Source organism: Berghia stephanieae, chromosome 9 (assembly GCF_034508935.2).
Source record: "Berghia stephanieae isolate SIO BIC M18660-M18661 chromosome 9, UCSD_Bste_1.3, whole genome shotgun sequence".
NCBI lineage: Eukaryota > Metazoa > Mollusca > Gastropoda > Nudibranchia > Aeolidiidae > Berghia > Berghia stephanieae.
Window position 1 is genome coordinate 24,552,892 of NC_088368.1, and position 15,000 is coordinate 24,567,891.

Below are 15,000 nucleotides of genomic sequence, written 5' to 3' on the forward strand. Positions count from 1 at the left end.
TAACTCTTACAATATCCCCTGGAGAATCTAAACAGATACTCAATCCAAATGTCATAGCCAAGGACACAATGTCGGGACCAGAATTTTTCAGTAGCTGTCACCCATTCGGCCACTAATCACGCTTAACATAGTTTTGACGTTGTGTTAAGACGATACCCCGTACAGCAGAGCCATCGAGCCAGACCAAAACGGGTTGAACATTTTGATTTAAAGAACTGGGAGAAGTTGAAATTACAGGTTGAAAGAAATTTATTCCGCTTTGAAAGGGTTAATGTCAAAAGAAAGACAAGGAGATTTATTTGACAATAGGCGGTTTTAGGTCTTGTTCAAACAGATTGGAAACTTGTCAGAAAATGACAAGTTTTGATAGGGAGAATTATTAATGGCGAGAAATCGTTTGACGGGCTTTTGTGGAGAGAGATTTTAACACTGGGAATGAATGATGGGAGAGTGGGATTGATGAATGGGTGACGAATGAAATTACAATCAAATATTTTCTCAACCCCTTCAACCCCCCCCCCCCCCCCCCCCCCCCCCCCCACTTCCCTCTTACCACACTCTCTTTCTCTCCTTCTTCTTCTCTCTCTCTCTCTCTCCCTCTCTCTCTCTCTCTCTCTCTCTCTCTCTCTCTCTCGTGGATTTCCCTCAAACTCTCTCTCACAGACACACACACACACACACACACACACACACACAAACACGCACCTCACTGTGTGTGTATTTTCTCTCTGTCTTTACCCATCTCTTTGACCGTCTCTTCTCTCTCTCTCTCTCTCTCTCTCTCTCTCTCTCTCTCTCTCTTTATCTCTATCTATCTATCTATCTCTCTCGCTGTCTCTCTCTCGCTCTCTCTTTCTCTCTCTCTCTCTCTCTCTCTCTCTCTCTCTCTCTCTCTCTCTCTCTCTCGCTCTCTCTAAATCCCATATATCCTTCCACCCATCCATCAATCGATCCATCCATCTATTCATCCATCAATCCATCCATTCATCCATCAATCCATCCACCGATCCATCCATATATCCATCCATCCATCCATGTATCCATCCCCATATCCATCCATTCATCCATCCATCCATCCATCCATCCATCCACCGATCCATCCATATATCCATCCATCCATCCATGTATCCATCCCTTGGACTTCATATACTATGCTCTATAGATGTCACTTATCCATCCCCATATCCATCCATCCATTCATCCATCCATCCATCCATTAACACATCCATTTATCCGATCCATCCATCCATCCATCCATCAATCCATCCATCCATCCATCAATCCATCCATCAATCCATCCATCAATCCATCCACCGATCCATCCATATATCCATCCATCCATCCATCCATGTATCCATCCCCATATCCATCCATCCATCCATCCATCCATCCATCCATCCATCCATCCATCCATCCATCCATCCATCCATTAACACATCCATTTATCCGATCCATCCATCCATCCATCCATCCATCCATCCATCCATTAACACATCCATTTATCCGATCCATCCATCCATCCATCCATCCACCCAACAAAACCACTCAGATTTTCCGTCTTGTATGAGATTTATGACTCGCCACCCCCCATTGTTCCACCAAGGACCCTAGTGATCAATATTGCATTCGTAACGGTGCTTTGTGGTGCAATCAACCGAGACCCATTGACAGTGACGTCACTGATAGGTCGCCATTGTCGCCGTTGGAAGACTCGGTTCCGGCCCTAGAACTGTTCTGCCGAGTCTTGAAGCTTGAGATGCCCAGACAAGGAAGGAAATGAAGGCGGAAGAAATTGAAGAATCTCACCTGCTGTTATGATGAGGCTGGAAAGTGGCATAGAGGATTGAGTAACCGGCCATGTGGTGTAGAAATATGTATAGGAGTTCGAATCAGTGGAGGATTTTACAATTTTGGCTCATCGCGTTAATATTATGTGCGGCCATAATGTGGTCTTGTGGTATGACACTCGTCTTTGGACCTGAAGGGCCTGGGTTCGAGTCCCACTCTGAGTGGGTTTATAAATGAGTCCTCGGACAAAGGTTCTTTACTCATATCCTTTTACCGTACTATGGTTGTAAAATGAGTACCCAACGGTCAACAGCGTTGTCTCTGTCTGAAAAAAAAAAATGAAATATAGCATTATGTCTTGTCTAGATTGCTTCTTCTTCTTCTTCTTCGTCTTGTGGAAACCTCCAATATTGTCGAGGATCACTCCACAGTTTGTAGGGTTTTATATTTTAAACTTGTTAAAACTCTGCACATAATACTAATTTTAAAAAAAATAGGGACCCCTGTTGGATAGGGACCCCTTTTAAAAAGGTTTGAGCACATTTAGTGGATATCGCGCTATATAAATAAATGCTCAATCTTTATTTTATTTATGTGCTGATGACCCAGAAAATTTGAAATATAATCAATATAAAATGATCAAAATAAAGGAATTGTTGATAATTGGATTCAATAGTCTGATGTCACGTCGCCCAGTACAAGCGGCAATCGTGGTTCTAAACAAAGAAAATCGGTACTTTTTAATCTTCATGCTGGCTAGAACTTTTCAAATGTCTTGTGATCAGAATGTGTTAAAGTCAAAACATGCTCATCGGAGAAATATGTCTTAAGGGCGTCCGCCATTGTTCCATTAGTTTAGAGCCAGTTACTAAGTTACCATGCGTCATTACGAGGAAAGTGACGTTACGACTGTTGAAGCGTATTGACAGTTTTTAAAGCTACATTAAATCTCTTCATTCAGTGAATGGATTTTAATGGGATTCAAATACACATTGAAGATTTATTGTCCTTACCAGATATGGATAGTATGCGCTTGGCCAAGAAGTTCATAACATTGTCATCCGGAAGTATAACGGACCAACACACAAAACTGTGTGTATCCATGAACGTTTATAGTCTGGTTAATACAGTTAAGTGAGCATTACTCATAAACGCGGATGGCAAAAAACAATAACAAAGACCTAAGTGACGTCATCTTCGAACTATCTATAGGAAAAATCGTCACATTCATTACAAAAAAATTCAACCACTTTCTCATTCAGATTTCTTTTGATCGTCACTAAATTTGAAGAAATGGTTGGTAAAAGTTATCGATAGAACGAAGATGATGTCACTCTGATCCTTGTTGTTGTTTTTTGCCATCCGCGTTTATGAGTAATTCTCACTAAACTGTATTAACCAAACTATAGATAGAACGAAGATGACGTCACTTAAGCCTTTGTTATTGTATTTTACCATCCGCGTTTGTGAGTGATTCTCACTAAACTGTCTTACCCCGACTATAATAGTTCATGATTACACAATGTTTTGTGTGTTGGTCCGTTATACTTTCGGATGGCAATGTTATGAGCTTCTTAGCCAAGCGCATACTATCTATAAACATTTAAGATTACACATAGTTTTGTGTGTTGGTCCGTTCCAGATGGCAATGTTGTGAGCTTCTTAGCTATGCACATACTATCTATAGATAGAATGCGCTTGGCCAAGGAGTTCACAACATTGCCATCCGGAAGTATAACGGACCAACACACAAATTCTGTGTAACCATGAACTTTTATAGTCAGGTTAATACAGTTTAGTGAGAACAACTCACAAACGCGGATGGCAAAAACAATAACAAAGGCCTGAGTGACGTCATCTTCGAACTATATATAAGAACCTAATACTTTGTTGTACGACTCAAACATTTATAATATGATCGAGAAAATCGTGCGATAACTAGCCACCCATTTTGCGGTATAAAAACATAAACAATGATCAGAGACAGGTCGATTTCATTCACGTTATTGTTTTATAAACAACCAACTATGTTTGTCCGAGCACGTGTGAGGGTGTGTCACAAATTCCATGTTTTGATTGGTCAGAAATCTACTGGTTAATTGGTCACATTAAGACAGGCATTCAATATATAGTTCGAAGATGACGTCTCTCGGGTCTTTGTTTTTGGTTTTTGCCATCCGCGTTTATGAGTAATGCTCACTGAACTGTATTAACCCGACTATAAACGTTCATGGATACACACAGTTTTGTGTGTTGGTCCGCTATACTTCTGGGTGGCAATGTTATGAGCTTCTTAGCCAAGCGCTTACTATCTATACAAGTAAACGTTAAACCATCAACCCATAGAAGACAACATTGGGATGTGAAAGTGATAGGTGAATAAATTTATGCATGAGATCTTATCCTGACAACAGATCGTTGCCAATGCCGAGTGCATCTTTTTCCCTTGGCGAACCTTGACCCTTGACCTCTGAACGGAAACAATGGAAGCCGTTTCAATATATATTGATGATAACCGTGCATGTAAAATACTCACAACATCCGCCAGCTGGATATTACGTACCAAGACACAAAATTATGCGTTCACAGAAGAAATAACAAAATAATAGTACAAACACCGACATGAAGGTCATTGGATAACTGCCACTCATTATGCGTAGACAATGTCACGAGTCATTAACTTTTACAAATTATATCACCTTGGTCAAATTAACAATACCTCCAAGCTTTAGCCGAAACTTTCGACCCGCCGACATAGCGCTCGTATACTGCAAAACAGCATTAATCGTTAACATGATGGCGCCGGCTGCCTTAGGAAGAAGAAGAAGAAGAAGAAGAAGAAGAAGAAGAAGAAGAAGAAGAAGAAGAAGAAGAAGAAGAAGAAAAAGAGGAGGAGGAGGAGGAGGAGGAGGAGGAAGAGGCGGAGGAGGAGGAGAAGGAGGAAAAAGAAGAAGAAGAAGAAGAAGAAGAAGAAGAAGAAGAAGAAGAAGAAGAAGAAGAAGAAGAAGAAGAAGAAGAAGAAGAAGAAAACTTTGAACGTTAAAAGTCTGATTGATATAATTTAGTGAGGGCTAGTCACAAAATGGCTGTCTAAAAACAATAACAAAGAGCTGAGTGACGTCAATTTCGGTCTTCTATAGGAATGAAGATGTGAAGTTGACGTTCCTCGGTTCTTGTTTTTGTTTTAGACCGCTAGTTAGGTGATTAATTCTCTAAACATAAAATATAAAACAATTTTTTTCATTGCATCAATGGCGATGATCTTAATTACCTTTCCATGTGCTCGAGGTCTTTGGTCACATTTCATAGTGTGCTCAAAATGAACCACGTAGTGAAAAGTCGTTCACAGTTTGAGAAATATCCAATGTCACAATGCGTCATTTTGCTCAGCATGACTCATGGGCATGTCTACAACTTTCGGCAGCGTGGCTCAGCGGTACGGTCTTTGCTTCGTACCCGAAAGTTAACGAGTTCCATCACACCCCGCTGCGCTGTGTGGCCTTGGGCAAGTCACCTCTCCCAAGCTCAATTTGCGGCGTTGCACTGCGGCTGACCACTGGGTCATTCCAGTCTTCCCTTGGAATAGACCCTTAAGGCAAATTTCCCCTTGGGGATGAATGAAGGGAAATTTATTTATTTATTTATTTATTTATTTATTTATCTATTTATTTATTTATTTATTTATTTATTTATTTATTTATTTATTTATTTATTTTTGATTTATATGATTACTAACCATCTCTTTTGATTATAATTTTGTTATTCTAATCCAACCCAGATGTCAGCCCCCCAAAACTTGCCAGCCCGCTCGATGACAACTACGACGTCATTCGAAGACTCATGACCCAGCAAGCACTAGGGGCCTCCATGGGGCTGCATGATCTAACCAAAGGTTGGTACATTTTATATCACACCTCATTCATTAAGATGCATCTTTATACTAGACTACCGAAAGCCGAATTATTTAGAAGAGCGTTTTTCGATTAATTAATATGCTTCATGTTTTAATTTAGGGTTGTATCTAATGTGTATGTAAAGGGTTTGCGTAGCCTATGTGGACGCGGAGAAGTTTCCGTATGTGGGTGTACGTGAGTAAGCTTGTTAGAGTCTGAGTAATTGTGATAATAATAATAATAATAATAATAATAATAATAATAATAATAATAATAATAATAATAATAATAATAATAATAATAATAATAATAATAATAATAATAATAATAATAATAATAATAATAATAATAATAAATGTACATTTATATAGCGCTTATGCCGAAGCTTCGAAGCGATTCACATTGACCATCAGAAGAAAAAAAAGTTGCCATAGAACACTTGTCAGTGGATTAATGGGCGCTATATTATTATTATTATTATTATTATTATTATTATTATTATTATTATTATTATTATTATTATTATTATTATTATTATTATTATTATTATTATTATTATAATTATTATTATTATTATTATTATTATTATAATTATTATTATTATTATTACCGTATAAAAAAAAAGAAAAACAAAACAAAAGCAAAAACAACAACCAAAATAAAAACCCAAACAAACATAAATGCTCTAGTTTCTTGCATTGCAAAATCATCTAATATCCTATTTCTCATCATTTTATCTCTAAATTCACTTTTGGGCTCATATTCTTCTCGCCTTATTATCTATAGATAGTTCGAAGATGACGTCACTCAGGTCTTTGTTGTTGTTTTTTGCCATCCGCGTTTATGAGTAATGCTTACTGAACTGTATTAACCTGGTTATGAACGTTCGTGGTATTACACAGTTTTGTGTGTTGGTCCGTTATACTTCCGGATGGCAATGTTATGAGCATCTTAGCCAAGCGCATACTATCTATACCGATTTGTGTCTGAGTGTCACATTTGTTTCTGTTCATTTTGAGTTACCTATCTAAAATTCAAAGAATAAAAAAAAATATTAAAAAAAAAACAGAAAGAAAGAAAAAATAATTGAAGACAATTATAACAGTCATGTCCTGGTCGGTATCAATCCGGGCCGTCATCCATAACTATCCATTTAATGAGATTGTTTTCCCATTCTCCCATTGGTCGAATCGCTCATGAATATTGTAATCAGGTCGGGCGGTCCTTGGAGACCGGCGTTTTGCGAGTTCAAGATGGCCGCCTTGATTTTTTAAAAGCTGTTTTACCAAGGGCAAAGTTAGTACGAGTGAGTGCGGTGGTTGTGGTGGTATGTAGAGCCTATAGATAGAATCAAGTTGACGTCACTCTGGTCTTTGTTATTTCGTTTTGCCATCCACGATTATGAGTAATACTCACTTGAAACTCTATTATCCAGACTATAAAAGTTCATGATTACACATAGTTTTGTGTGTTTGTCCGTTACACTTCCTGATGGCAATGTTGTGAGCTTTTTAGCCAAACGCATACTATCTATATGTCTCTACCAGTGAAATCTATAGATAGTATGCACACAAGAAGCTCACAGCAATGCCATCCGGAAGTATAACGGACCAACACACAAAACTGTGTGTAACCATGATCGTTTATAGTATGGTTAATACAGTTTAGTGAGAATTACTCACCAACGCGGATGGCAAAAAAAACAATAACAAAGACCTGAGTGACGTCAACTTCTAACTATCTACAAGTAGATTCTGGTCTCTACGCAAAGTCTGGGAACGTCAAGTAGAACTGTGGAGTTATTATGCACATGTGTAGTTGGTGTTGATCCCGGTTTTTGCAACGTTAAAAAAATAGAGAACTGTCTAATGACTATTAGGGAATGAAAACATCACGGTTTGTTATAAGCTAAACCCAGGGGGGGGGGACCTATTATGTCATCAACAACAACAACAACATCGTCATCATCATCATCATCATCATCATCATCATCATCATCATCATCATCATCATCATCATCATGAGCAGTAGCAGCAGCAGCATCGTCATAATCATTATCATCATTCATCATCATCATCATCATCATCATCATCATCATCATCATCATATTCATCATCATCATCATCAGCAGCAGCAGCAGCAGCAGCAGCAGCATCATCAACGACATTATTATTGTCAATATCATCGCCGACTTGAAACCTATAATCATTATCAATACACTTTATTTTCTTTAAAATAAAAACAATAAATAAATAAACATAACAGAATCCAAGCTTTCAGCCTTTTTCACTATTATGTTAATGCCGTCAGATAAACACCACGCACTCTAGAAAAGAAATCCACAAGTGTCCAAAAATGTGCACTGACTGCCCGAGTCTGAAATGCACATAAATCATCATTATCGCCCCGCCGTTCAATCACAAACCGTCAACGAGCCAGAGATCCTCTCAATTTCCAACCAAAATCACAAAACGATTTACAAATTTACAGCCAAAAATTATCCACATTTGAAAGTCAAAGTGAGGCTAATTTCACCACCAAATTTGTCGATTATCCTCGGATAATACTTGAATCTGCATTGAGAATGAGTGTTTAATTGAATATAGCTTGTCTCCGCCTATGAGATTCGCCAACAGTAAATATCTTTGCGATTCACACAAGTCCAATTGAAAGAAATTAAAAAAAAAAAAAAAAGAAAAAAAGAAAAAAAGAAAACTAACAAAAAACTCACCACCACCACCACCACCACCACAACAACAACAACAACAACAACAACAACAACAACAACAATAATAATTTATCTAAGATGTAAAATAAATTCAACTCTCAGCTACCCAAATCACTATAGATGGACAGGGGTGGAGGTGGGGGGAAAGGGGTGGGGGGGGGGGGTGGATTTTGGAAAAATGTCTCAACTCTAACCCAGACAAAAATATTTTTGTTTCATTTTTGGCTGATATAATACTGTTTGGAGATTATAACACACAGATCGATAAAATAAGAACAAACCCTTCGCTCTAAGCTACTTGTAATGTTTTGAACCAACCTAAGACTTCCAAGTAGTGACAATACGCTTCAACAGCCGTAACGTCACTTCCCTCGTAATGACGCATGGTAACTTAGTAACTGGCTCTAAACTATCGGAACAATGGCGGACGCCCTTATGAAAGATTTCTCCGACGAGCATAAAAGCGTAACCAGAGGGGAAAAAAAACATTATAAATCTGATCATGTTTTGACTTTTATACATTCTTATCACAAGACATGAAACGTTCTAGCCAGCATGAAGAATAAAAAGCACCGATTTGCTTTGTTTAGAACAACGATGGCCGCCGTTGCTGGGTGATGTGACATCAGACTATTGAATCCAATTGACATATCACTTTTTAAAAAAATATTCTCTAATGCTTTATCAGGGAAGAGTTATATATACTTATTAATAAGTAACCCGTGCTTTACTGCTGTCAGCCTCGCCCTCGCCACTACCGGTAGCAATCGTTTACTTATAGATAGTATGCAGATGACGTCACTCAGGCCTTTGTTATTGTTTTTGCCATCCGCGTTTGTGAGTTGTTCTCACTAAACTGTATTAACAAGACTATAAAAGTTCATGGTTACACAGAGTTTGTGTGTTGGTCCGTTATACTTCCGGATGGCAATGTTGTGAACTCCTTGGCCAAGCGCATTCTATCTATAGATAGTTCGAAGTTGACGTCACTCAGGCCTTTGTTATTGTTTTTGCCATCCGCGTTTGTGAGTTGTTCTCACTAAACTGTATTAACCAGACTATAAAAGTTCATGGTTACACATAGTTTGTGTGTTGGTCCGTTATACTTCCGGATGGCAATGTTGTGAACTCCTTGGCCAAGCGCATTCTATCTATAGATAGTATGCGCTTGGCTAAGAAGCTCATAACATTGCCATCCGGAAGTATAACGGACCAACACACAAAACTGTGTGTATCCATGAACGTTTATACTCAGGTTAATACAGTTCAGTGAGCATTACTCATAAACGCGGATGGCAAAAAACAATAACAAAGACATGAGTGACGTCATCTTCGAACTATCTATAGATAGTATGCAGATGACGTCACTCAGGTCTTTGTTATTGTTTTTGCCATCCGCGTTTGTGAGTTGTTCTCAATAAACTGTATTAACCAGACTATAAAGTTCATGGTTACACAGAGTTTGTGTGTTGGTCTGTTATACTTCCGGATGGCAATGTTGTGAACTCCTTGGCCAAGCGCATTCTATCTATAGCCTGACACTGACCAAAATATGACGTCAAAATACAAGTCTTTGGCCACAAAAGAAAACAAATCGTGAATCGTAGTCAATAGTTCAACCAATGGGATCACTTGTTTCCTTGAGCTCTACTAACGATAACTCACTAGACGCTGTACAAACCTTTAAAATGACGTCAAATTGTAAGTCCTCGAGGGTTTTAGTTTCAGGCTATATATTATTATGTTAACGATGGCTACGCCCTAACACTCCCCACCGCCCCCCTCCCCAACCTCCTCCACAACAACACAAAGAAAAATATCGCTATCATTATCGCAGTATTCATCAGGTCTGAATTTGTTGGGCTTTTTTTTCTTTTCGTTTCGTCGACAGACAGTTTATTAAAACAACCTAGCCCGTTTGTAATTAATTTAAACGATCAGTTTTTCGGGTTTTTTGTTTTTTTTTTTTGTTGTTGTTGTTTTGTTTTGTTTTGTTTTTGTTTGTTTTCTTGTTGTTTTTTGTTGTTGTTGTTGTTGTTTTGTTTTGTTTTTGTTTTTGTTTGTTTTGGTGTTTTTTGGGGTTTTTTTTGTTGTTTTAGTTTGTTTGTTTGTTTGTTTTTTATTGTTGTTTTTTTGGGGGTTTTTTTTGTTTTGTTTTTTTTGCCGGTGATAGATCTTAATCAATCCTTTCTAACCCTCGATCGCTCAGAACTGTTGCGAATAATCTTTGTTTTTCAACGAAACTCAATTGCCCCCACCACCACCACTCGTTTTAAAATATTTTTTTTCTTTCTTTTGAAGATTAGGGGGTGGGGGGGGTGAGGGGGTGACAGGGTTGGTTTTTTTTTAACTTTTCATTTTTTTAAAATAACTTGATCTCTCGACTGGTCCTATATTTCGTAAGAATTGGATTGTAAAGTGTTGCAGAGATTAAATATTCACTGTTGTTAGATTTATTTCCCTTGATGGCCATGTGATCAATGACGTCATTAAAACAAGTGTTCCTGAGTCCATTTCACTCATTGCTTCATATCCTGGAGGATTTTAAGTTTTGCTGGCGTGTTGTCAATCAAGGAAAATTGAAACACGGCACATTTCTTGATTGGCGCCAAAGAACAGGATTGCCAGATTATTTTTGCATAAAATGCCAAACTATTGGCAGAAAACTGCCAAATTACTTTAGACAACTTAATGCAGCCGTGAAAATGCACTCTCTCTTGATGATGATGTTTGTGTGTGTGTGTGTGTGTGTGTGTATGTGTGTGTGTGTGTGTGTGTGTGTGTGTGGCTAAAGACTTGTCTTTTGACATCATTTGTTGGTCATTATCAGGCCATGAGTTTACGAAGGCCACGGTCAGGGCGTAGCCATCGTTAACTTATAGATAGTATGCAGATGACGTCACTCAGGCCTTTGTTATTGTTTTTGCTATCCGCGTTTGTGAGTTGTTCTCACTAAACTGTATTAACCAGACTATAAAAGTTCATGGTTACACAGAGTTTGTGTGTTGGTCCGTTATACTTCCGGATGGCAATGTTGTGAACTCCTTCGCCAAGCGCATTCTATCTATAGATAATTCGAAGATGACGTCACTCAGGCCTTTGTTATTGTTTTTGCCATCCGCGTTTGTGAGTTGTTCTCACTAAACTGTATTAACGAGACTATAAAAGTTCATGGTTACACAGAGTTTGTGTGTTGGTCCGTCATACTTCCGGATGGCAATGTTGTGAACTCCTTGGCCAAGCGCATTCTATCTATAGACTGACACTGACCAACACAAATTACACCAAAAGGCAAGTCTTTGGCCAAAAAATAAAACAAATCGTGAGTTGTAATCGATAGTTCAACCAATGGAATCACTTGTTTCCTTGAGCTCTACTTACGACAACTCACTAGACGCTGCACAAACTTGTAAAATTATGACGAAGTTTCAAAGTTTATTCAATCTAAAATTATGACGGTAAGTCAGAGAGGGTTCTTGTGTTAACAATGGCTACGGTCAGGCCCGAGACTGAAATACTGAGATTTGAATCTTCTGGAGTGGCAGTTGGATTTTAATAACAGGCAATGCGTATCATTGTCAAGTCGGTAAATATCCTCTCGCTCATAATGTTTATGCAACAATTCACTTAAATTTGGCTCATTGTGCGGCTATGTGGTCTTGTGGTATGACACTCGCTTTCGGATCGGAAGGTCCTGGGTTCGAGCCTCGAGCTCGGCGCATAGTTGAGTCCTTGGAAAAGGCTCTTTACTCACTTTCTCTCACCGTACTCAGGTGTAAAATGAGTACCTGGCCGTTAACAGCATTGTCTTTGTCCGAAAAATTGTAATATCGCCTAACAGGCGGCATGTCCCGTCCTACATGTTAAATGTTGCTGTTGACCAGGGACCCCTTGTAAAGCTCTTTGAGCACATTTAGTGGATATTGCGCTATATAAAGCTTTAATTATTTATGATTTCGCAGCTTTCTATCTTCAGTTTGGTGTTTTCTTGTCTCACTAAATTATCTCTAAAAGACTAAAAACTTTTAGTTTACACATAATATTGTGTTTTTGCAAGATTTTTATGGAGGGTAGAAATGGTGTGTATTTTACTGAAACATCCAGTGTCACAATTTCACGCGTTAAGTCGGTGAGCCGAAAATTGAGTGAAAACTATTATGACCAAAATTAGATTAGAATTTATTCTAAGGCTTGAATATGTTTGTAGAATTTTCAAAGCCTTGCATTGCATAAAAGCCATTGGGCCATAAAATGTTAGCACACATTTGATTAATTGATGAGATGTAAAGAAATTCACATCCAAGTTGTGATTTCTATAGGAACAAGAAAACTCTCCAACCACAGCGAATTTCTTTCCATTCTTTTCTTTTAAATTCTTTCCTACGAATGCTAATTTTTTTTTATATTTGTTTAACACAATCAAAAACACGGATTGGCAGATTGATAAACACGTGTCTGATTCAAAGGTACAATGCGGTCACTACTCAATAATTGATGGGCGTTGAATAAATAGTTCCTATTATTGAAATGTCCTTAACAATCGGGCGATATATGAAAAACCTTGTTGGTGGTAGTTCGCTAACAAAAAGAAAAGAAAAAAAAATCCCCTCCACTGGTTTGTCAAACAAAATATCTCCCGGCTAGATTTCTAAACAGTCTCACGGATTTTTAAATTTGTAATTTAGGGAGAGAAAAAAGAATGTCAAAAGACTATCGATAATTAGTTTAATATCGATAATTAGCAACCAGCTCAACAATCGATGTTTGTAATTGAACCTGCATCACAATTAAATCGAAGGGATAGATTTCTTTCTTCTTATTTTTTTTTTTTTTGTTGTTGTTGTTGTAGTTGTTATTGTTTTGTCTCCCATTGTTTTTCGGGTTTTTTTTTTTTTTTTTTTTTTTATTTCTTTTTTTATTTATTTATTTATTTATTTTTATTTTTTTTTTTTTGTTTTACATTGCAATGGTTGACGAATGTTTGAGGTGAAGTGTTGATACAGGAATGTCAAAGACTGCAATCTAGAATCGCATCAATAGAATAGAAAGAATACGTATTAATAATGTCTGGAACTTTCTTCTTTTCTTCCTGATAATGTCTGGAACTTTCATTATCCCTTGCATTTGTCTGTTTTATTTGAATCAAAGACAATGTGATTAGAAATTCAAAATTAAAAAAAAATAAAAATAATAATAAAATGCAGAAAACAGAAACGAAAACATGAGGTCTTTTGGTATGACACTTTTATTTTGGATTGAAGGGTCCTGGGTTTGAGTCTCACTCACCGCGTAGGCAGTTGTGTCCTTGGAAAAGATTCTTTATTCATGTTCTCTTACCGTACTCAGGAGTAAAATGAGCACCTGGCCGTAAAAAGCGTTGTCTTTGTCGAAAAATTTGTAATATCTCCTAACGGGTATCATGTCTCGGTCTATGCGTGACGTGTTTCTGTTGGCCAGGGACCATTTGTTAAGCGCTTTGAGCACGTTTAGTCGATTTTGTGCCATCTAAAAGACCAAGTTGAACAACAACATCAATAAGAGAGGAAAGGAAGGCGCGGGAGAGGGAAATTGTGGTTTAATCCATATATATATATATATATATATATATATATATATATATATATATATATGTATATATATATATATCAACGAGATGAATAATAACCTATTGATAGCAAACAAAACCTTTAAAAATAAATTGCGTTGGTCCAAATAACATTTTAAAAAAATTAAACTTAACTATCCAAACAAGTACATTTATAACAAGATAAACAAAGACTTATTAAATACGTACATTGCTATGAACAACTACACTATTAACAAATGACACATTGTTATAATAAACAAAGAAGACAACGAGCAGACAGAACGTTAAAAGGAAATGAAAGGTCTCATAACAATTTGTTCCAATTCAAATTCATAATTTTAAATTTAAAAAAGTCTATTGATTCTGAATAGTTAGAATTATAACAAGCGACACACTATCAAGAACACACATACGCACACACACACACACACACACACACAAATATATATATATATATATATATATATATATATATATATATATGTGTGTGTGTGTGTGTGTGTGTGTGTTCCAGTTTGATTAATCCTCCTAACAAAGACTGGACAAATATCATCTGTTTTCCTACACGATTCATATGTAAGGATGATGAACCAGTTGCCAGTATTTAGTTGCCAGTATGTAGTGAAACCTAACACGAATCCCATTGAGCACAACATGTGGGATTTTATGAATGGAAGCAAATGACAAAAAAAAAAAAATTTTAAGGGAAAAAAACAAGAACAAAAAGACAAGAAAGCTGTATAATATTTGAGGAATTTTTCGAAAGACGGAATACAATTTGGTTGTTATACCAGCATTCAGTATTAACAGTCAATCAGCTAACATCATCAATAAGGCAAGGAGTTGTGGCATTGATCCAATTCCAACAGTGGACTTACAAAATATTGAAGTACGTACATCGAGTGTGTTGATTTCAATTTTCTGCTCCATTTCGGAAAATCGATTTTAAATGATTGGTTTTCTCTAAATATCTGCAACTTTTCAACAGTTTACACAAATTCAAT

General features: G+C 37.2%; 1 protein-coding gene across 1 annotated transcript in view; it reads left to right on the forward strand.

The window, feature by feature from the left end:
- Window positions 1-15,000, forward strand: part of LOC144979329 (uncharacterized) — a 34,677-nt gene that overhangs the window by 12,104 nt on the left and 7,573 nt on the right. The window contains exon 3 of the mRNA XM_078925963.1: window positions 5,567-5,680. Within this exon, the coding sequence (XP_078782089.1) occupies window positions 5,567-5,680 (114 nt within the window). The remainder of the gene's footprint in view (window positions 1-5,566; window positions 5,681-15,000) is intronic.